The sequence below is a fragment of the Octopus sinensis genome, linkage group LG13 (genome assembly GCF_006345805.1).
Source record: "Octopus sinensis linkage group LG13, ASM634580v1, whole genome shotgun sequence".
Lineage (NCBI taxonomy): Eukaryota > Metazoa > Mollusca > Cephalopoda > Octopoda > Octopodidae > Octopus > Octopus sinensis.
This window is the reverse complement of record NC_043009.1, coordinates 21,386,456-21,409,204: the sequence shown is the minus strand read 5'-3', so window position 1 is coordinate 21,409,204 and position 22,749 is coordinate 21,386,456. Positions and strand designations below refer to the sequence as shown.

The 22,749-nt window shown below is 40.5% G+C and overlaps 1 protein-coding gene across 6 annotated transcripts in view; it reads right to left on the bottom strand.

Annotated features, from left to right (window-relative positions):
* LOC115218414 (DDB1- and CUL4-associated factor 17) overlaps positions 1-22,749 on the bottom strand; it is a 107,688-nt gene that overhangs the window by 45,335 nt on the left and 39,604 nt on the right. For 5 of the 6 annotated variants that reach the window (XM_029788210.2, XM_036508207.1, XM_029788211.2 and 2 more), the window contains 2 exons: positions 3,616-3,685; positions 2,831-2,920 (listed from right to left, as the gene is read on the bottom strand). In XM_029788210.2, coding sequence (XP_029644070.1) covers positions 2,831-2,920; positions 3,616-3,685 — 160 coding nt within the window. The remainder of the gene's footprint in view (positions 1-2,830; positions 2,921-3,615; positions 3,686-22,749) is intronic. The other variant, XM_029788213.2, reaches the window with a different exon arrangement.

The following is a 22,749-nucleotide window of genomic DNA, read 5'->3' as shown; positions in this document are numbered from 1 at the left end:
TTTACCAATATACATATATATATATATATAAATATATATATAGTTACAGAGATGTACTTGCATAGCAAGTGACTTGATCTGAGATCGTGTGCTGGAACGAAAACAGTTGCAGCGTTGAAGGTGTTTATAAGCCATTTAAGAAACACACAAAAACCGTTAGATTCACTTCAACATTTAAATTTAATTTGTCAAAATATTTTCCTTGCTTTGAGACCGCGACCTGTTAGCACGATATTTTTGTCAGTGAACAGGTCGCGGTCTCAAAGCGACGAAAATATTTTGGCAAATTAAATTTAAATGTTGAAGTGAATGTAACGGTTTTTGTGTGTTTCTTAAATGGCTTACAAACACCTTCCACGCTGCAATATATATATACACACATATATATATATGTATGTATGTATATATGTATGTGTGTATATGTGTATGCATGTATGTGTGTGTGTGTGTGCGTGTCTGTGCTTGTGATTGTCCTCCACCACTGCTTGACAACGAATGTTGGTTTGTTTACATCCCTGTCACCTAGTGGTTTGACAAAGGAAACAGATAGAATAAGTACAATGCTTACAAAAATAAAACGAGTTGATTCATTAAACTACAATTCTTCAAGGCATTGCCCCAGCATGGCCACAGACCAATGGCTGGAAAAAGCAGAAGAATAAAAGAATACATTCTCTGCTTTGGTCTTATGTTCAAGGCATGAGAAAGCTTGAGTTTACATGAGAAGGCCTAACAGACCTGGTAGAAACAGCAGCCAAATCTCCCTCAAATCACACCTTACTGTCTTATCTATGTATATATGTATGTATGAGCCTATGAGGGAGACCCCCACATGGCAGCTAGACCTGGTAGAAATAGCAGCCAAATTTCCCCCAAATCACACCTTACTGTCTTATCTATGTATATATGTATGTATGAGCCTATGAGGGAGACCCCTACATGGCAGCTAGACCTGGTAGAAATAGCAGCCAAATTTCCAGGTCCCCCTCATTGGCTCATATATATATACATACATAAGTATGTATATATATATATATGAGCCAATGAGGGGGACCTCTACATGGTAGCTAGACCTGGTAGAAATAGCAGCCAAATTTCCCCCAAATCACACCTTACTGTCTTATCTATGTATATATGTATGTATGAGCCTATGAGGGAGACCCCTACATGGCAGCTAGACCTGGTAGAAATAGCAGCCAAATTTCCCCCAAATCACACCTTACTGTCTTATCTATGTATATATGTATGTATGAGCCTATGAGGGAGACCCCTACATGGCAGCTAGACCTGGTAGAAATAGCAGCCAAATTTCCCCCAAATCACACCTTACTGTCTTATCTATCATCATCATCATCATCATCATTTAACGTCCGCTTTCCATGCTAGCATGGGTTGGACGGTTCAACTGGGGTCTGGGGAGCCCGAAAGCTGCACCAGTCCAGTCAGATCTGGCAGTGTTTCTACAGCTGGATGCCCTTCCTAACGCCAACCACTCCGAGAGTGTAGTGGGTGATTTTATGTGCCACCGACACAGGTGCCAGACGAGGCTGGCAGACGGCCACGCTCGGATGGTGTTTTTATGTGCCACCGACACAGGTGCCAGACGAGGCTGGCAGACGGCCACGCTCGGATGGTGTTTTTATGTGCCACCGACACAGGTGCCAGATGAGGCTGGCAAACGGCCACGATCAGATGGTGCTTGTTACGTGCCCACAGCACGGAGGCCAGTCGATGCGGTACTGGCTACGGCCACGTTCGGATGGTTTTCTTATATGCCACGTGCCACCGGCACTGGTACCACAAGATACAAATTCCATTGATGTTCATCTATTTTGATTTGTTTTGATTTGATTTGATTTGATTTTCACTTGCCTCAACAGGTCTTCACAAGTGTCACAAGAAGGAAGGTATGCACAGGTGGACTGACTACGTCCCAGGTAGGGGCCATGGGTTATGGCCTGACTAGTCTTGCCGGGTCTTCGGATGGTGTTTTTATGTGCCACCGACACAGGTGCTAGATGAGGCTGGCGAACGGCCACGATCGGATGGTGTTTGTCATGTGCCCACCGCACTGACTACGGCACTGATGGATTTCTTGTGTGCCACAGGCACTGGTACCACAAGATACAAATTCCATTGATGTTCATCTATTTTGTCTATTTTGATTTGATTTGATTTGATTTTCACTTGCCTCAACCGGTCTTCACAAGTGGACCGGTCTGAGCCTATGAGGGAGACCCCTACATGGCAGCTAGACATGGTAGAAATAGCAGCCAAATCTCCCTCAAATCACACCTTACTGTCTTATCTTTCTGCTACTTGGATATAGGTGTTATATTCGTCGTAAAAAACTTTCCTGTCACACACTCACGCACACGCACACACACACACACACACACGCGCACACCCACACACACCCACTCACACACACGCACGTTAGCTTACAATTTTATTTATATATTTGCGTGTCTATGTGTGGAAAGAGGAAGTGGGAGGCAGAGTGAAAGAATCACTCACTACAGTAAGTCAATTACTTTCATTTTATTCGTTGCCCACTGTGTGTGTGCGTTTGCGTGTGGTGTAAACCAGACTAAGAAAAGCATTTGACACACACACCAGAATGTGAGTTTTCTGTAAATTTTGCTTAATTGGAGTTTAAATTTTAAAAACTGGACCTGGCATGACGCGATGCATTGTACTCTTAAAAATGCAAGGTAAATTGTAATTGAAGAAATCCTATATTGTAGATTTGTATAACTCCCAAAGGGAGGCAGATAAAATCTGCCTTTTATAATAAGAGATATCAAGATAATTGTGATATTCAACATACCTTGGAGTCTAAGGTGAACATGCCAATAAATTTGAGTGGGGCAACACTGAACAGAGCAATGGCTTTACAAAGTGTTCTGTTTTGGTCAGGCTACAACAGAAAACAGTATAAAAATAGGTGATGGTGGTGGTGGCAGCAGTAGCAGCAGCAGTAGTAGTAGTAGTAGTAGCAGCAGTAGCAGCAGCAGTAGTAGTATAATGATTTCTAAGATTAGCATTTAAGGGAAAGGCATAGACAGCCATTCCTGTAGAGATTATCCCAAACAAGCTGGCTCAAGGCCTTTTGGAGCTTTTCCATCATTTTCCAATCTGAAAGTTCTCCAGGAGGAAGGGACCATGATGACTATCTTCATCCTTGCCCCTTCTCAATATGTCATTGTACAATGTTCCTGATGTGATTACCTCCCTCTCTCATTCTTATCACTCTCGCACTTACCTGGAGGCATAATATGCTTAAGAGATGCAATGAAATTGCATGTGCCTTCCACACTCCCTCCCTGTCTTTTGGTATCAGTTACCTTCACCATTCATCCATCTCTTGCCGGCATGGAAAGTGGATGTAAGATAGAAATTACATACATGTGTACGTATGTATATCGTGTCTACGTTTATTATGTCCCATAAATTAGTTGTTCAACAAAGAAAATCAAAGAATTATGGAACTCAAAAAGAATTTGACCAAAAAAGATCTTACCAGCTATTTCCCCACCACTATGGCTGCGCCTAATGACTTAAAAAAAGTGGAAGAGTAAGAACCATCATAATTATTTAAATATCAATACATACCTGTGAAAATGTCGTAATAGTAGTTGATGATATTGCTATAGAATACTGAGGATCATCCCATTCAATTGTTCTGGAAAAATAACATTTAGGAATGAATAAATTTATTATTGACAAAGGCATACAAACATACTTTTATGATAATGGAGGAAGAGACAAATAAACATTGGCGTACAACCATGTGAATGTTACTCCAACAACCTTCCTATGCAATCTAAAAGGAATAGCAAAATCTTCCTGATTTTATTGTTTCATCACAGCTATCATTCTTTCTTAACCAAATCTAATAAATATGCTCACTTCCTGCCTCTATCTTTAAACCTATTTGTTACTTTCCATACACACTCACACATACCTGTATGTATGTGTGTGTGTGTTTATATATGTATGCTCCACAGTATACATTAATAGATCAAAGAGATGCAGACCTTTTCTGGTCAAAGATCTCTACTGACCGCCCAAAGCCGCCTGAAAAAAGTTTTGGTTAATGTGACCAAACTGCCCAAACCCGCCCGTATTTACCTATTCATATTTAAATGAGAATATCAGAGCAAATCTCTTTAGTACATTCGTGAAAACACGTGATTATACTTCGTAAACAGTTCATCTACAGTTTTGTACAACGATCGAAGTGTAATTTTAATTCCGTGAATTTTGGGAGATTTTTTTAGTTGACTTTGTTTTATTATAGCTTATATATAGCTATTTTCATTGATAAATATATTCGTAGTATTTATTGGATACTATATAACAACAGATTGATAATTTCATTGTATAAGTATTTAGTTCAGTGGTTTTCAACCAGGGTTCCATGGAACCTTAGGGTCCCACCAGTACAGTCCAGGGGTTCCGCAAGAAGTTACAAAAATGCTAAAATCGACAGTAATTTTTAATTCTCCTGTGCAGATATGTGTGCATAAGACAATTAAATTATTGCACAGGGGTTCCTCGAGCCAGTGAAATGTTTTCTTGGGGTTCTGCTCCAGCAAAAAGGTTGAAAAGCACTGATTTAGTTGTTGAAGATATGTATTTCATTATTTCATTATTAGTTCTTAACTATATGGTTTTTGTAAGTTATTAATTAGCCAACGAGATATATGGATCGTTAAATAGTTATAGGGTTTTTTTAAGATACTTTATTTGTTTACAATTTGCTTTTTCATCTTTAATCTTTTAATTTTTAATATATTTCATAAGTAATAATGAATAATTAATTCATTTAGTTTTTTATTATACATATATATATTTATTGACAGAGATAATTTTAGATCTTAATTCTTATATTTATATATATTTATTGATAATTTAGTTACTATTCAAATATTTTATAATTATTTGATTTGAACTTTAACTTAATAATATGAATAGTGATTATTTTTTTGTTAAATAATTAGGTAATTAGATATTGACTATAACTGAGATTAGGTTATTCGTGAGTTTATTATGTTTTTTTAAAGCCATATTATATTTGAATAGATAAATACATTTCTATCTATTCTTACCTTAAAAATTAATATTTAACATTATAATTGGATTGTATGACATAATCATAATCGTTAAAGTTTCTAGTTTGATAATAGATTTTTTTATAAGAAACATTTTTATTTTATTTATTTCTTAAAAAATATTGTTTAACCCTTATAGTATAGAATTGGTTGAGAACATTTCATTAAATTATCGTCCAAAAATCACATTAATATATTGATAAATAAAAAAGTTATAGTTGTTTAAAGAAACCAGACTAAATTTATGATTATGTTAGAAATTAATTGAAACACATAGTATTTTGGTCAGAAATATAGTAACGAAAGGGTTAAATATATTTGCTTATTTATTTAACTATTATCTTTAACCTGAAGATTGACTATAACCATAATTCGAATTAGGTTATGGGCATGAAACGTACGTAGTGTTTTTACTTTTTATTTTATATTAAACTTTTTAATACTTTTTGATAGTTATATATATTTAATAAAAAAAAAAAATTTTTTTAAATTTATAAATATCTTTATATATAAAAGTGAGGTTGTGTGCTATCTGTCTTCTACGATTTAGATTCCTAACTACTCCCACATTTTGCGATGCAGTTTAACCCAAACCGGGTATCTTATAGTCGTGATTCATATCGAGCCCTTCTGGGTATTAGCTACAGTAACCCCACCCCCTTTGTGGTTAGCCATATTGAGATGGCGATTATACTTTACATCTCTAAAAATGCTTATATAGTTATTTCCCTTACAAACCCGAGCAACGCCGGGCGATACTGCTAGTAAATTAATATTTTTAATTTAAATTTAAATAATTTTAATTTTTTAATTTTATATTTTATATATTTTGTATATTATATTAATTATTTTTATTTTTATGTTTTGGTTTATGTTTTTCACTGTTTGATTTGCCTAATAGTGGTTTTATCTCTATCCTGTTATTAACCATTCTTGTTTTAATTTTATTTTTGTTTTCGTTTTTTGTATTTATATTCGTCCCTGTTGCGTTTACATTCGTTCCTTTTTCCAAGAAATCTAATGCTCACAGCTTAGTTTTTCCTTGGGGCTGGCTGCGTTGGAGCAAATATCAGAATTAATCAGCTGAAATTTGCTATGATGATCCGGTTTCTGACTGAAGATTAAAGGCTTCAAATGACCCGTCTGTTTTCTGTGTTCGTCCCTTTGTGTATTTCAAGTTCTTGTTTCTTTATATATAATTTTTATTCCTATATTATTGCGGCGTACGTACACCTCGTTCCCTTATGTATGTTTACATTTTATCCATTTGTACGACTTCTAAATACTTTCTCTATACCTCACTTCTGTCTTTCTCTTTCTCGCCTTCGCTATGCGCCATTGCTTCTTTGCTAAGCTATTTTGGCGCTCTCTGTCTCTTCCTTCCATCCTCTTTAATTCCTTCTTTCTCTCTCTCTCTTATTCTCACGTGACCTGGTCAATCCTCGGCGCCCTCTGTCTTCCACCCTCTTTAATTCCTTCTCTCTCTGTCTCTCTTTCTCTCTCTCTATCCTCTTGTGACCTGCTGTTTAACAAGCCATTTCGTTGGTGACCGCAGCCCGCTCAACATCGTTCCCCCTCTGCCGAAAAGGCAATTTTTTCCAAACACGCCTGCTAGATAAGTTATATTTGTCTCATTTTGTCTAAAGTCGCAAGACACTTGCTGTTATCCTGTTATTAACCATTCTTGTTTTAATTTTATTTTTGCTTTCGTTTTTTGTATTTATATTCGTCCCTGTTGCGTTTACATTCGTTCCTTTTTCCAAGAAATCTAATGCTCACAGCTTAGTTTTTCCTTGGGTCTGGCCGCGTTGGAGCAAATATCAGAATTAATCAGCCGAAATTTGCTATGATCATCCGGTTTCTGACTGAAGATTAAAGGCTTCGAATGACCCGTCTGTTTTCTGTGTTCGTCCCTTTGTGTATTTCACGTTCTTGTTTCTTTATATATAATTTTTATTCCTATATATATATATATATATATATATATATACAGGGTGTTTCAAAATATTTGATTTTGAGATGTAATGTTGAGCAACATAAGATTTATTCTTCCAAATTTGAATGAGAAATTCAAAGGTTTGTGGATTCCATGAATGATTTCACAAATGTTCAATATGCACACCGCCTGAGACACAGCACATGTCAAGTTGGTAGTCCAGCTCCACCTAAACATGCTGCAGCATGTCTTGGGTAACAATCTCCAGTGTGGTAGTGATTCTCTACTCGAGTTCCTCTAGGTTTGCAGGAAGAGTGGAGAGGGGGAGGACATAGACCAGGCCCTTCACATAGCCCTGTATAGTTTCAAGAAGAAATGAGGCTGAAGAAGAGAGACAACAGCATTTGATTACTGATAGAAACAGGTGTCAAAATTTAAGACAACATGAGATTTAAAATGCTAAACATTCTGCATTACTGTATGACAAAAAAGGACCTATGTAACAAGGTGCTTTTATGTGCAACCAGCATGGGTGCCAGTATCGTGACACCAGCATCAGCCATGACTATGATTACATTTGGCTTGACAGGTCATCTGAAGCACAACACATTGCCAAATTTCAAAGATGATGCTTCACCACTTCATCCCATGTCTTCCTGGCTCCACCTCTACCACAGGTTCCCTCCACAGTTGTCCTCATCCATATGCACCACATGACCATACCAGTGCATTTGTCTCTCTCGCACACCACATCTGGTGCCTCTTATTCCCAACTTTTCTCTCAAGATGCTTACATTCTGTCAAACATGCACACTGACATTACACATCCAGCAAAGCATACTGGTTTCATTTCTTTCAAGCCTATGCATGTCCTTGGCTGTCACAGCCCATGTTTCACTGCCATGTAGCATAGCTGTTTGCACACAGGCATCATACAATCTGCCTTTCACTCTAAGGGAGAAGCCCTTTGTTGCCAGCAGAGATAGAAACTCTCTGAACATTGCCCAGCTTAATCTTATTCTCACAGTTATGCTCTCAGCACATTCACCTCTGCTACTAACTTGGTAACCTAGATAATGGGAGCTATCTACTACCTCTAGCTTAACCCCATGGCAATTGCTGGAGTCTATTTTATATGCATTTTCAGTGTTCATTGTGCCTGTGCATCTTCCACACACAAAAGCAATTTTTCCTGTTAACCTTCCTCTGATATTGCTGCATCTTTTATGTGCCTAAAGCTTACACCAGTTGAATCTTGTGGAGTTTCTACCTACGCCTTTTCAACAGATCAAGCAGGGCTGTCTACCTGAAGGGATTTGTGATTTGTCTGCCTTCCTACTTACTAAGACTTTGGTTTTTGTGAGGTTAACTATAAGGCCCTTTAGTTCTAGACCTTGCTTCGATACCTGGAACTTCTTCTCTAGTTCTGGTAGTGAATCAGCTATATGAACAAGGTCATCAGTGTAGAGGAGCTCCAAAGGAGCAGCCTGTCTTGAATTCCTCTGTTACTGCTTGAGGACTATGATGAACAAGAGGGGGCAAAGACTGATTCTTGGTGTACCCTTACATGTACTCTGAATTCTTCATTACTCATTGCCAATTTTCACATTGACCCCCAGATAAGGGATCAGGGAACTCTGTCAAAAGCTTTCTCTAAGTCAATAAAAGCCAAGTATAGAGATTTATCTTTGGCTAGGTATTTCTCCTGAAACTGCCTTATCAGAAATATAGCATCAGTGGTGCTTCTCCTTGGCATAAAACCAAACTGTATCTCATCTAGACTAACTCTGTCCCTAATTAGTTGGGCTATGATTTTCACCATAGCTTTTCATCACCTGATCCAACAATTTCATACCTCTGTAGCAGTTGATTATGGTGCTGTTACACCAGTCATTGGGTATGACTCCTTCATGAACCCCACACCACCAGAAATTTTAAGCATTTCAGCAGTGATTCCTGATGGGCTGGGTGCTTTCCCTGACTTCATATTCTTAATTGTTTTATTTACCAGGGTGTTATTGATTCAGTTAGCTAGTCCCTCAATTGAGTCAACATTCAGCAGACTCTCCACCTCCCATGCATTCTCCACATTCACCAGTCTTTTATAATGGCATTTCCAAGCTTCTTTCTTTGCAGAATCATTAAATGTAAGTGCACCATCATCCATGTATACACATTTCTCTCCTATAACATCACAATTTATTCTCACACACCGTCTTGCAATCTAAAACACTTCATTTCTTTGCTCCTCACATCGCCGAACATAGGCAAACTTCTATTCTGCGCCTCCCTTGGCTAGATATACCTGTTTCCTAGCTTCCTTTTTGGCTATCTGATACAGTTCCCCACTACCCTCACTTTTCCTAGTCTGTTTCTTTGCTCTGATGGCCCTGTCTACAGCATCGTTCCACCACCATGTTACCCTTTGTCTAGATGGGACTTTGCACCGGAAGCAGATTTGGTCTGTGTCCCTCAGCAATCTGTCCCGTAGAAATTCCCAGTTACCCTCTATGTCACAAGTTTGTAGATCCTCCTCCCTCTCATCAAATTTCTCAATTAGGATGTCCCTAAATCTCTTGATCATATGAAGGATCCTTAAGCTTCCAACTCCTTCTTTTCCAGATTGATCTGCTTCTTGGCATCCTTCTGGCCTGGAGTCTAAAAGTCACTGACTAGCCTATGCTGGAGGGTACATTCTTCACCAGGAAGGGTCTTTGCATTTAAGTGCAATCATGCATCCTGCTGTCTGGTGAGAATGTAATCAATCTGGTTAACACAGACACCTGATTGATAGGTTATCAGGTGGCTGGCTGGCTGGCTTCCTGAAGTTGGTGTTGCAGATCAATAGGTTAATTGCATCACAGAACTCCAGTAGCTTTGTTCCCACTTTGTTTTGGGAACTAATTCCATGGCCTCCATGTACACCATGGAAGATTACCATGAAAGGCTGCTGTCTGACATGCCCATTAAAATCCCCAGCTACAAAGATGAGGTCATTGTCATTCATCTTTGAGGTAGCCTGCAGAAGTATATCATGAAAGTGGTCCTGTTTATTTGGTAGGCCCGCTTGTGAGGCATAGGCAGAGATAATTGTTGCCATACTATTCTACAAGACTAGCCTGAGCTTAAGCACTCTATCGCACACTCTGACTACTTCTATGACCATATGCACACATTTCTCTGCAAGAAGTATGCCCACATCACCTAACTGTTACCTTCCCAGATTTTATACCTATATGTCTTGTCTGTGAGGAACCTGACTGGGGCTCCTCTCTACCTTACTTCTTGGATGCAACATACATCAACATGCCTCCATTCAAGCATCTCTACAATCTCACTCGATCTACCAGTTTTCAGTGCCAACTCTGAAAACTGGAAAAAGGACGTGTGAAGGAACATGAGAAGGAGAGATGGTGTTCAGTACCCGAAAAGAAGATTTCAATGATCGTTTGATAATGTAACTGTGATTATGTACATCAGAAAAATATATATAAATCGAAACAATTTGTTAGCCTTTTATGGCTTTTATAATTATTTATATTATATAATGTTATATTCATAGTATTTAATGTAATTTTGTAATATAAATAAATTATTGGATTGTCAATAGAATATCTCTATATTTACCTTATATATATGTATATATATATATATATATATAATATATATATATATATATAGGAATGCAGGCAAACCACAAATCCCTTCAGGTAGATGGCCCTGCTCGATCTGTAGTAGAGGCGTAGATAGAAACTCTATAAGATGTACCCAGTGTAAGCTATGGACATATAAGAGGTGCAGTAATATCAAAGGAAGGCTAACTAGGAAGATAGTTTTTGTATGTGGCAGATGCTCGGGAGCAATAAACTCTGAAAATGCGTAGAGAACAACTTCCGCCACATTCCAGGGAGGAAAACTAGAAGTAGTTAACAACTTCCGTTACCTAGGTGACCAAGTCAGTAGTGGGGGAGGGTGCTCTGAAAGTGTAGCTGCTAGAATAAGAATAGCTTGGGCAAAGTTCAGAGAGCTCTTACTTCTACTGGTGACAAAGGGCCTCTCGCTCAGAGTAAAAGGTAGAATGTATGACACATGTGTATGAACAGCCATGATACATGGCAGTGAAACATGGGCTGTGACTGCTGAGGACATGCGTAAGCTCGCAAGGAATGAAGCCAGTATGATCTGATAGATGTGTAATGTCAGTGTGCATACTCGACAGAGTGTAAGTACCTCGAGAGAAATGTTGGACCTAAGAAGCATCAGATGTGGTGTGCAAGAGAGACGACTGCGCTGGTATGGTCATGTGGCGAGAATGGATGAGGATAGCCGTGTGAAAAAGTGCCACACCCTAGCAGTTGAGGGAACCTGTGGAAGAGGTAGACCCAGGAAGACCTGGGGTGAAGTGGTGAAGCACGACCTTCGAACTTTAGGCCTAATCAAGGAAATGACTAGTGACCAAGACTTTTGGAAATATGCTGTGTGTGAGAAGACTTGGCAAGCCAAATGAGACCATAATCTCAGGGCCTATGCCAGGGGTGTAACCAGCCCACTTATGCGTCCCTTTTCCTTCTTTGAACATTAAAACTCAGTTTGTGAAGACCTGTTGAGGCAAGTGAAATCAAAATCAAAATGAAAATCAAATTCAATGACTGGCGTCTGTGCTAACGGGGTGCAAAGAGCACCATACGAGTGTGATCATTGACAGAGCGGCTAACCGGCTTCTGTGCCAGTGGCACATAAAAGGCACCATGTGAGTGTGATTGTTACCAGCGTCGCCTTAGTAGCACTTGAGCCCCGTGCTAGTAGGGTGTTAAGAGTACCATCTGAGCGTGATCGTTGCCAGTGTGGCTATCTGGCCTCTGTGCCGGTGGCACATAAAAGACACCATTTGAGCGTGATTGTTACCAGCATTGCCTTACTGGCACCTGTGCTGGTGGCATGTGTAAAAGATTCGAGCGAGGTCATTGCCAGTACTGCCTGAATGGCCCCGTACCGGTAGCACATAAAAGCACCTACTACGCTCCTTGAGTGGTTGGCGTTAGGAAGGGCATCCAGCTGTAGAAACTGCCAGATCAAGATTGAAGCCTGGTGCAGCCATCTGGTTCGCTAGTCCTCAGTCAAATCGTCCAACACATGCCAGCATGGAAAGCGGACGCTAAACGATGATGATGATGATGATGATGATATATATATATATATATATATATACACATACACACACATTTATTTATATTTCATTTATTTATTTATATACATAAGTGGAGGCGCAATGGCCCACTGGTTAGGGCAAGTGGACTTGCGGTCATAGGATCACGGTTTTGATTCCCAGACTGGGCGTTGTGAGTGTTTATAGAGTGAAAACACCTAAAGCTCCTTGAGGCTCTGGCACGGGATGGTGGCGAACCCTGCTGTACTCTTTCACCACAACTTTCTCTCACTCTTTCTTCCTGTTTCTGTTGTACCTGTATTTCAAAGGGGCCAGCCTTGTCACACTCTATATCATACTGAATCTCCCTGAGAATGATGTTAAGGGTACACATGTCTGTGGAGCGCTCAGCTACTTGCATGTTAATTTCATGAACAGGTTGTTCCATTGATCAAATCAACTGGAACCTTCATCATCAAAACTGACTGAGTGCCACGATACTCATAAAATAAGGACAAAAATTACATTAATGATAATTACCAGGTAGTCAGCATGGAAAAATTTATAGCAATTTTTATATTAAATTAATAATTATATATATATATATATATATATATATATATATATATATATATATATATATATATTCATTTATATTATATTGAGGGTACTACTATTCGTAGATACCAACACGCTAAGAGGGACCAATGCGGTCAAAACTACTAAAAATAAACAAAATTTTACCGAATGCAAAACTTCAAAACACGTCATTTTAAAAAAAGAATTCAGTTACATATCACATGTGATTTTGCATTTAATGCAGAATATGCATTTCATGTTCATCAGTGCAACAAACTCAAGAAATATAAGAGAAAACATAACATTACAAGCTCGATAGCCAACCGTAGAATTCGTCGTAGCATGTACGAATGTTTATCTTTACATATCTATGAAAATGGCGGGCTTATTCGCAATGCATTTCGGTAATAAATTGTCTAGTCGGAATAATTTTGTTTATTTTTAGTAGTTTTGACCGCATTGGTCCCTCTTAGCGTGTTGGTATCTACGAATAGTAGTACCCTCAATATAATATAAATGAATATTTTCAAAGAGGAAGAATTTACGGATTTTTTCTCTTACGAGGTTTTTCACGCGACTACTGAAAATTTCTTTTAAAGATTTTATCCTCAATTGTTAATATATATATATATATATATTTATATTTATGTATATGAAATTAATAAAGGATAGAAATTTATTAATACTATTATTAATATATAATTAGCCTGTTCCTTTATTAATACCAGTATATACCAATTAATATTCACAGATACCATCTGATGAGTTAGTATTTAAGTGTACAATATGTATAAATAATAAACTATTTCTGGATAATTTCTTTTCCTCCCTCTATTGTAGTAAAAGTTTGGTATATACTCAAAAGTATTCATATATTTCTATCTTTTTGTTAAAATATTCTTCTTAATCATCATCATCATCATCATTTAGCGTCCGCTTTCCATGCTAGCATAGGTTGGACGGTTCAACTGGGGTCTGTGAAGCCAGAAGGCTGCATCAGGCCCAGTCCGATCTGGCAGTGTTTCTACGGCTGGATGCCCTTCCTAATGCCAACCACTCCGTGAGTGTAGTGGGTGCTTTTTACGTGCCACCCGCACAGGTGCCAGACGGAGCTGGCAAACGGCCACGAACGGATGGTGCTTTTTACGTGCCTCCGGCACGAGGCCAGTCGTGGCGGCGCTGGCAACGGCCACAAACAGATGGTGCTTTTTTTACGTGCCACCGGCACGGGGCCAGGCGAGGCTGGTAACGGCCACGAACGGATGGTGCTTTTTACGTGCCACCGGCACAAGGCCAGTCTGTGCGGGGCTGGCAACAGCCACATTAGGATGGCTCTCTTACGTGCCACCGGCACTGGTAACTCAGATGCAATTTCCATTGATTGATTTCGATTCTGATCCTCACTTGCCTCAACAGGTCTTCACAAGTAGAGTTTTGTGTCCCAAGAAGGGAAGGTATGCATAAGTGGGCTGGCTACATCCCATGTAGCAGGCCACGGGTTATGGTCTCACTTGTCCTGCCGGGTCTTTTCGCGCACAGCATACTTCCAGAGGTCTCGGTCTCTAGTCATTTCCTCAGTGAGACCTAAAGTTCGAAGGTCGTGCTTCACCACCTTGTCCCAGGTTTTCCTGGGTCCGCCTCTTCCACAGGTTCCCTCAACCACTAGGGTGTGGCACTTTTTCACACAACTATCTTCATCCATTCTCGCCACATGCCCATACCAGCGCAAACGTCTCTCTTGCACATCACAACTGATGCTTCTTAGGTCCAGCTTTTCTCTCAAGGTATTTACACTCTGTCAAGTATGAACACTGACATTACATATCCATCGGAGCATACTGGCTTCATTTCTTGTGAGCTTACGCATGTCCTCAGCAGTCACGGCCCATTTTTCACTGCCATGTAGCATGGCTGTTCGTACACACGCCTCATAAAGTCTGCCTTTTACTCTGAGCGAGAGGCCTTTTGTCACCAGCAGAGGTAAGAGCTCTCTGAACTTTGCCCAAGCTATTCTTACTCTAGTAGTTACACTTTCAGCACACCCGCCCCCGCTGCTGACTTGGTCACCTAGGTAACGGAAGCTATCAACTATTTCTAGCTTTTCTCCCTGCAAAGTGACAGAAGTTGGTCTCAGAGCATTTTCAGTGTTTATTGTTCCTGAGCATCTGCCACATACAAAAACCATCTTCCTAGTTAGCCTTCCTTTGACATTGCTGCACCTCTTATGTGTCCATAGCTTACACTTGGTGCATATTATAGAGTTTCTACCTACACCTTTTCTACAGATCGAGCAGGGCCATCTACCTGAAGGCGTTTGTGATTTGTCTACCTTCCTACTGATTACGACTTTGGTTTTAGCTAGATCGACTCTAAGGCCCTTCAATTCTAATCCTTGCTTCCACACCTGAAACTTCTCCTCCAGTTCTGACAGTGACTCAGCAATTAGAGCAAGGTCATCAGCATAGAGGAGCTCCCAAGAGCATCCTGTCTTGAATTCTTCCGTTATTGCCTGGAGGACTATGATAAATAGGAGGGGGCTGAGGACTGAGCCTTGGTGGACCCCTACCTCTACCCGGAATTCTTCACTGTACTCGTTGCCAACCCTCACCTTACTAGCAGCGTCCCTGTACATGGCTTGCACAGCTCGAAGGCTTTCTCCATGTCAACAAAAGCTAGGTACATGGGCTTATCTTTGGCTAGGTATTTCTCCTGCAGCTGCCTTACCAGGAATATAGCATCAGTGGTACTTTTCCCTGGCACGAACCCAAACTGCATCTCATCTAAACTAACTTTCTCTCTAATTAGTTGGGCTATGACCCTCTCCGTAACCTTCATCACCTGATCCAACAGCTTGATACCTCTGTAATTATTTGTATCTAGGGCGTTACCTTTACCTTTGTAGCAGTTGACTATTATGCTGCTACACCAGTCATTGGGTATGACTCCTTCGTGTATCACCTGATTAACTATATGGGTGACTAGGCTATAGCTGACACTACCAGATATTTTGAGCATCTCTGCAGTGATTCCTGATGGGCCTGGGGCTTTCCCTGTCTTCATGCTTCTAATTGCCTTAGCTACCAAGGAACTATCAACTCGGATAGCTGGTCCCTCTGTTGGGTCGGCATTCGGCAGACTCTCTTTATCCCATTCATTTTCTTTATTCAGCAACCTTTCATAGTGGCGTCTCCAAACCTCTCTCTTTGCACCCTCATTTAGCGCAAGTGAACCATCTTCCATGCGAACACACTTCTTTCCTACCACATCACAATTCTCTCTCACACACTGTCTTGCAACGCGAAACACCTCCAGTCTTTGGTCCTCACGGCACAGAACATTGGCAAATTTTTTCTTATCTGCTTCCCCTCTGGCTAGATAGACCTGTCTCCTAGCTTCCCTTTTGGCAGTTTGATACAATTCCCTGCTACCACCATTCTTCCAGTGCTTCCAAGTCTGTCTCTTTTCTCTAATAGCCCTGTCTACAACACTGTTCCACCACCACGTTACCTTGGGACGAGAGGGGACTTTGCACCAGCCACAGATCTGGTCAGTCCCTTAGAAACGTCCAGTTGCCTTCTACTCCATGTGATACTCTATCCCCTTCTACTTCGTTAAAGGCTTCAAGTAGCATGTCCCTAAATCTCTGTCCATTCGCAGGATCTTTAAGCTTCCAGATCCTTCTTCTCCATGTTGGTCGTCTTCCGGTTGTCCTCCTAGTCCTGATCCTAAAGTCACTAACTACCAGTCTATGTTGTGGGGTACATCCTTCGCCTGGGAAGGTTTTGGCATTTATAAGCAGCCATCTCTCCCTTTGCCTGGCAAGGATGTAGTCAATTTGGCTGGTATGTTGGCCCGATCGGTAGGTGACTAGGTGGCTTGTAGGTTTCCTGAAGTTAGTGTTGCAAATCATAAGATTATTTGCATCGCAGAACTCCAGCAGCCTGGTTCCCTCCTCATTGCGGAAACCATAGCCATAGCCTCCATGTACGCCATGGAAGCCCCCAGCATGTCGTCCAACGTGACCATTGAAGTCACCAGCCACAAAGAGAAGGTCTCTGTCGTTCGTCAACGAGGTAGTCTGCAGTAGAGTGTCATAGAATCGGTCTTTCTGTCCATCAGGTAGCCCCGAGTGAGGAGCATAGGCTGATATAATGGTTGCTAAACTATGATGAAGCACTAATCTAATCTTAAGTATTCTGTCACATACTCTGATTACCTCAATTACTTTATCTACCCATTTCTCAGCGATAAGTATACCCACGCCACCAACCCCGTCAGTGTTCCCTGCCCAGAAAATCTTGTACCTGCGTTCCTTGCCTGTGAGGAACCTAGCAGATCCTCCTCTCCACCTTATTTCTTGCATGCAGCATATATCCACACATCTCCGTTCAAGCATCTCGACTATCTCGCCAGACCTACCTTTCAGTGTGCCAACATTGAGGGTGCCAACCCTGAGGGTGTGGGAGGCATGGGCCCTAGATACCCTGGGACGGTGGACAGTAGCTTCATGTACCTGAAAAGAAAGCTCGCATTTGGCAGAATTCATGTGCAAGTAATACAGTAGCCTTCAGTACAACCTGCATAACACTAGCCTTTCATATTTTGCACTGTATGAACATTACCTTACATAGGTCGAGACTAGGGGTAGGAATGGTGAAAGAGTATTTGCAGTCTTCATGGGAAGCAACCCCGGGATGGCAAAGAATAGGAACTTCCGGCATGTGTGGATGGGGTGGGAGTGCGGGAGCACCATAAACTAGGAAGAGGTTCTGTTAATCGTGTGAGCAAGAAAGTAGGTTTGAAAAATCTGAGAAAATGAGATTTTTAGGGGAAAGATAAGTGGCTATGAACCGGGAGACAAGACTAAACGAAAAACATGTTTGAGCTAGACAGAGTAATGAGAGAATACTGAAAGAAAGAGAGAAAGAATAATATAATGAGAGAGTACTGAAAGAACAATATAATGAAAGAGTAATCGAAGAATAGTGAAAGAATAATGATGATACGTGCAAAGATAGAAGGTAGAGGAAGCGAGGCTGAAAGAAGAATCACTTAACTTTAACCATTCATGATCTGTGCGTATTTCTTCTTTAGATATTTGGAAGAACCCTAAACTTTAACTGTATACAATATAGCAACATTGTTTAAAATATTTAACTATAGTACTACATGATAAGACTTCCCCTGTTTCATTATCAATGGTCTGCTAGTGGGCGACCCCCTTAATTGTCAGCTAACATTTTGTTTTAAGTTTTCCATTACCAAACCTCATGATATTGCTTCTAATAAATCTTGATTTTTATGACTATACCAACTTTGATTTCTGTCTGCTCCCTCAGCCTAACAGATACTGCTCTCTGTTCTCTCAGCCTTAGATATACAAGGATTTGATAAACTAGTCTATAAACTAAAACTGACCCCATAAAACAAAAATCAGTGACAGGCAGAGTCTGTAACAATGTATATCTTCTTGATAACTTTGTAGCTTCTATGCTGGAGTGAACGCAGCATGTTCTTTGTCTATCTCCTTAACTTCTTGGAGATTTTAGGTATAATTATACTAATGTGTCCATCTGTTCTAATTTAATTGAATTCTATGTCTTTGTGCAGCTGAGGATTGCTCTGCATTTTAAATTGATATAATGATTGCATTGTTCAATTAAATGGAGTTGCATGAAACGATCATACTGCATTACCTCTGGATATTCTTGTTGCTTATTTTGATTTTAATCACCTTACTTTGAAATTGTATGGATATTACTGTACTAAATTCTGGTGCTGCAACTTAAGTACCATATTCATCTGAATCTATATATACATACATATTGTCTAGTAACATGTCATCATGTAAATATAATTTTCAAATAGGCTCGTTTTCTTTGCTGTTCCCTCAAGATAACCTTACAACATGTTCATTGACTCATTCAGCTATTAAAGTTATCACACAGTTACTTATTTATCCCCGAAATTCTCTTAGAATGTCTGACGTTGAGCTCTCAGATTTTTTTTTTTCAAGTCTATTATCAACATTTGCTGTCTCGTTTAAAGTATGCTAAGCAGACCCCTTCCTAGTTCGAGGTGCGCCCACCCACCCACCCACCCCTTCCACCTATACAGGAAGTTCCTATTGTTCCTATCCTTTGTCAACCCTGGGTTGCCTCCCATGAACACTTCAAAAGGCTGTATGCAATCCCCACCCCTGGTCTAGGGCTATCTCCTATGTAAGGTAATGATCATTTAGTGCGAAATATGAAAGGGTAGTGTGTGCAGGTTGAACTGAAGGCTACTGTATTGTTTGTCTATGAATTCTGCCAAATGCGAGTTTTCTTTTCAGATATATGAAGCCACTGTCCCCCGTCCCAGGGTCTCACGAGCCCATACCTCCCACACCCTCAGGGTTGGCACTCTCAACATTGGCACACTGAAAGGTAGGTCTAGTGAGGTTGTTCAGATGCTTGAACGGAGATGTGTCGATATGTGCTGCATCCAAGAAGTAAGGTGGAGAGGAGATTCTGCTAGGTTCCTCACAGGCAAAGAATGCAGGTACAAGATTTTCTGGGTAGGGAACACTGACAGGGTCGGGGGCGTTGGTATACTTCTTGCTGGAAAATGGGTAGATAAGGTAATTGAGGTAGTCAGAGTATGCGACAGAATACTTAAGATTAGATTAGTGCTTCACCATGGGTTAGCAACCATTATATTGGCCTATGCCCCTCAGCCGGGGCTACCCAATGGACAGAAAGACCAATTCTATGACACCCTACTGCAGACTACCTCGTTGATGAATGACAGGGACCTTCTTTTTGTGGCTGGTGATGTCAATGGACATGTTGGACAACATACAGGGGACTTCCATGACGTACATGGAGGCTACGGCTATGGTTCCCGCAATGAGGAGGGAACCAGGCTGCTGGAGTTCTGCAATACAAATGACCTTATGGTTTGTAATACCAACTTCAGGAAACCCACCTCTCACCTAGTCACCTACCGTTCTGGCAGACATACTAGCCAGATTGACTACATCCTCGCCAAAAAGAGGGAAAGAGGGCTGCTTATAAATGCCAAAACCTTCCCAGGCAAAGAATGTACCCCACAACATAGACTGGTAGTTAGCGACTTCAGGATCAGGGCTAAATGGTTGCCCAGAAGAAGACCAGCTTGGAGGAGAAGCGTCTGGAAGCTTAAAGATCCTGCAAATGGACAGAGATTTAGAGACGTACTACTCGAAGTCTTCGATGAAATAGAAGGGAATATAGCTTCACATTATGTGGAAGACAACTGGAGGTTTCTACGGGACAACCTGCTGAGAGCCACTGACCAGATCTGTGGATGGAGCAAAGTCCCATCTCGACCCAAGGTAACGTGGTGTTGGAACAATGTGGTTGACAGGGCTATTAGACAAAAGAAACAGGCTTGGAGGGATTGGAAGAACGGAGGTAGCAGGAAATTGTATCAGACTGCCAGAAGGGAAGCTAGGAGACAGGTTTACTTAGCCAGAGGGGAAGCAGATAAGAAAAAATTTGCCAATGTTCTGCGCCACGAGGACCAAAGACTTGAGGTATTTTGTGTTGCAAGACAGTGGTAGGAGAGAAATGTGTTCACATGGATGATGGTTCACTTGCACTAAATGAGGATGCAAAGAGAGAGGTTTGGAGTGGCCATTATGAAAGGTTGCTGAATAAAGAAAATGAATGGGAGAAAGAGAGTCTGCCGAATGTCGACCCAACAGAGGGACCAGCTATTCGAGTTGACAGTTTTTTGGTAGTTAAGGCAATTAGAAGCATGAAAACAGGGAAAGCCCCTGGCCCATCAGGAATCACTGCAGAGATGCTCAAAATATCTGGCAGTGTTGGCTATAGCCTAGTCACCAATATAGTTAACCAGGTGATACACGAAGGAGTCATACCCAATGACTGGTGTAGCAACATAATAGTCAACTGCTACAAAGGTAAAGGTGATGCCCTAGATACAAATAATTACAGAGGTATCAAGCTGTTGGATCAGGTAATGAAGGTTACGGAGAGGGTCATAGTCCAACTGATTACGGAGAGAGTCAACTTGGACGAGATGCAGTTTGGTTTCGTGCCAGAGAAAAGCACCACTGATGCCATCTTTCTGGTGAGACAGCTGCAGGAGAAATACCTAGCCAAAGATAAACCTCTGTACCTGGCTTTCGTTGACATGGAGAAAGCCTTTGACAGGGTCCCACGATCCCTTATCTGGTGGTTAATGAGGAAACTAGGGATAGATGAATGGTTAGTGAGAGCTGTGCAAGCCATGTACAGGGACGCTGTAAGTAAGGTGAGGGTTGGCAACGAGTACACTGAAGAATTCCGGGTAGAGGTTGGGGTCCACCAAGGTTCAGTCTTCAGCCCCCTCCTATTTATCGTAGTCCTCTAGGCAATAACGGAGGAATTCAAGACAGGATGCCCCTGGGAGCACCTCTATGCTGATGACTTTGCTCTAATTGCTGAGTCACTATCATAACTGGAGGAGAAGTTTCAGGTGTGGAAGCAAGGATTAGAATCGAAGGGCCTTAGAGTCAACCTAGCTAAAACCAAAGTCCTAATAAGTAGGAAGGTAGACAAATCACAAACGCCTTCAGGTAGATGGCCCTGCTCGATCTGTAGAAAAGGCGTAGGTAGAAACTCCTATAAGATGCATCCAGTGTAAGCTATGGACACATAAGAGGTGCAGCAATGTCAAAGGAAGGCTAACTAGGAAGATAGTTTTTGTATGTGGCAGATGCTCAGGAGCAATAAACACTGAAAATACGCAGAGACCATCTTCTGCCACATTCCAGGGAGAAAAACTAGAAATAGTTGATAACTTCCGTTACCTAGGTGACCAAGTCAGTAGCAGGGGCGGGTGTGCTGAAAGTGTAACTACTAGAGTAAGAATAGCCTGGGCAAAGTTCAGAGAGCTCTTACGTCTGCTGGTGACAAAAGCCTCTCGCTCAGAATAAAAGGCAGACTGTATGACGCATGTGTATGAACAGCCATGCTACATGGCAGTGAAGCATGGGCTGTGACTGCTGGGGATATTCGTAAGCTCGCAAGAAATGAAGCCAGTATGATCCAATGGATGTGTAATGTCAGTGTTCATACTTGACAGAGTGTAAGTACCTTGAAAGAAAAGTTGGACCTAAGAAGCATCAGTTGTGGTGTGCAAGGGAGATGTTTGCACTGGTATGGTCATGTGGCGTGAATGGATGAAGATAGCTGTGTGAAAAAGTGCCACACCCTAGCGGTTGAGGGAACCTGAGGTAGACACAGGAAAACCTGGGACGAGTTGGTGAAGCACGACCTTCGAACTTTAGGCCTAATCAAGGAAATGACTGGGCCTGGTGCAGCCTTCTGGCTTCCCAGACCCCAGTTGAACCGTCCAACCCATGCTAGCATGGAAAGCGGACGTTAAACGATGATGATATATATATATATACATATATATATATATATAATATATATATATATTATATATATACATATATATATATATGTATGTATGTATATATATATATTATATATATATATATATGTATATATATATATATATATATAGTTATATACATATATGTATATATATATATATGTGTGTATATATATATATTAATCAGCCGAAACTGCGAAGATGATCCGGTTCTTGACTGAAGATTTAGGGCTTCGAATGTCCCGTCCGTGTTTTTTGTGTCGTCTTCTAAATGTTTCACGTTCTTGTACCAGTTTGTATATTTTTTTACTTTTACATATATATATATATATGTATGTATGTATATATATATATATATATAATATATATATATGTATATATATATAATATATGTATATATATATATAGTTATATATATATATATATATATATATATATGTATATATATATATGTGTGTATATATATATATTAATCAGCCGAACTGCGAAGATGATCCGGTTCTTGACTGATGATTTAGGGCTTCGAATGTCCCGTCCGTGTT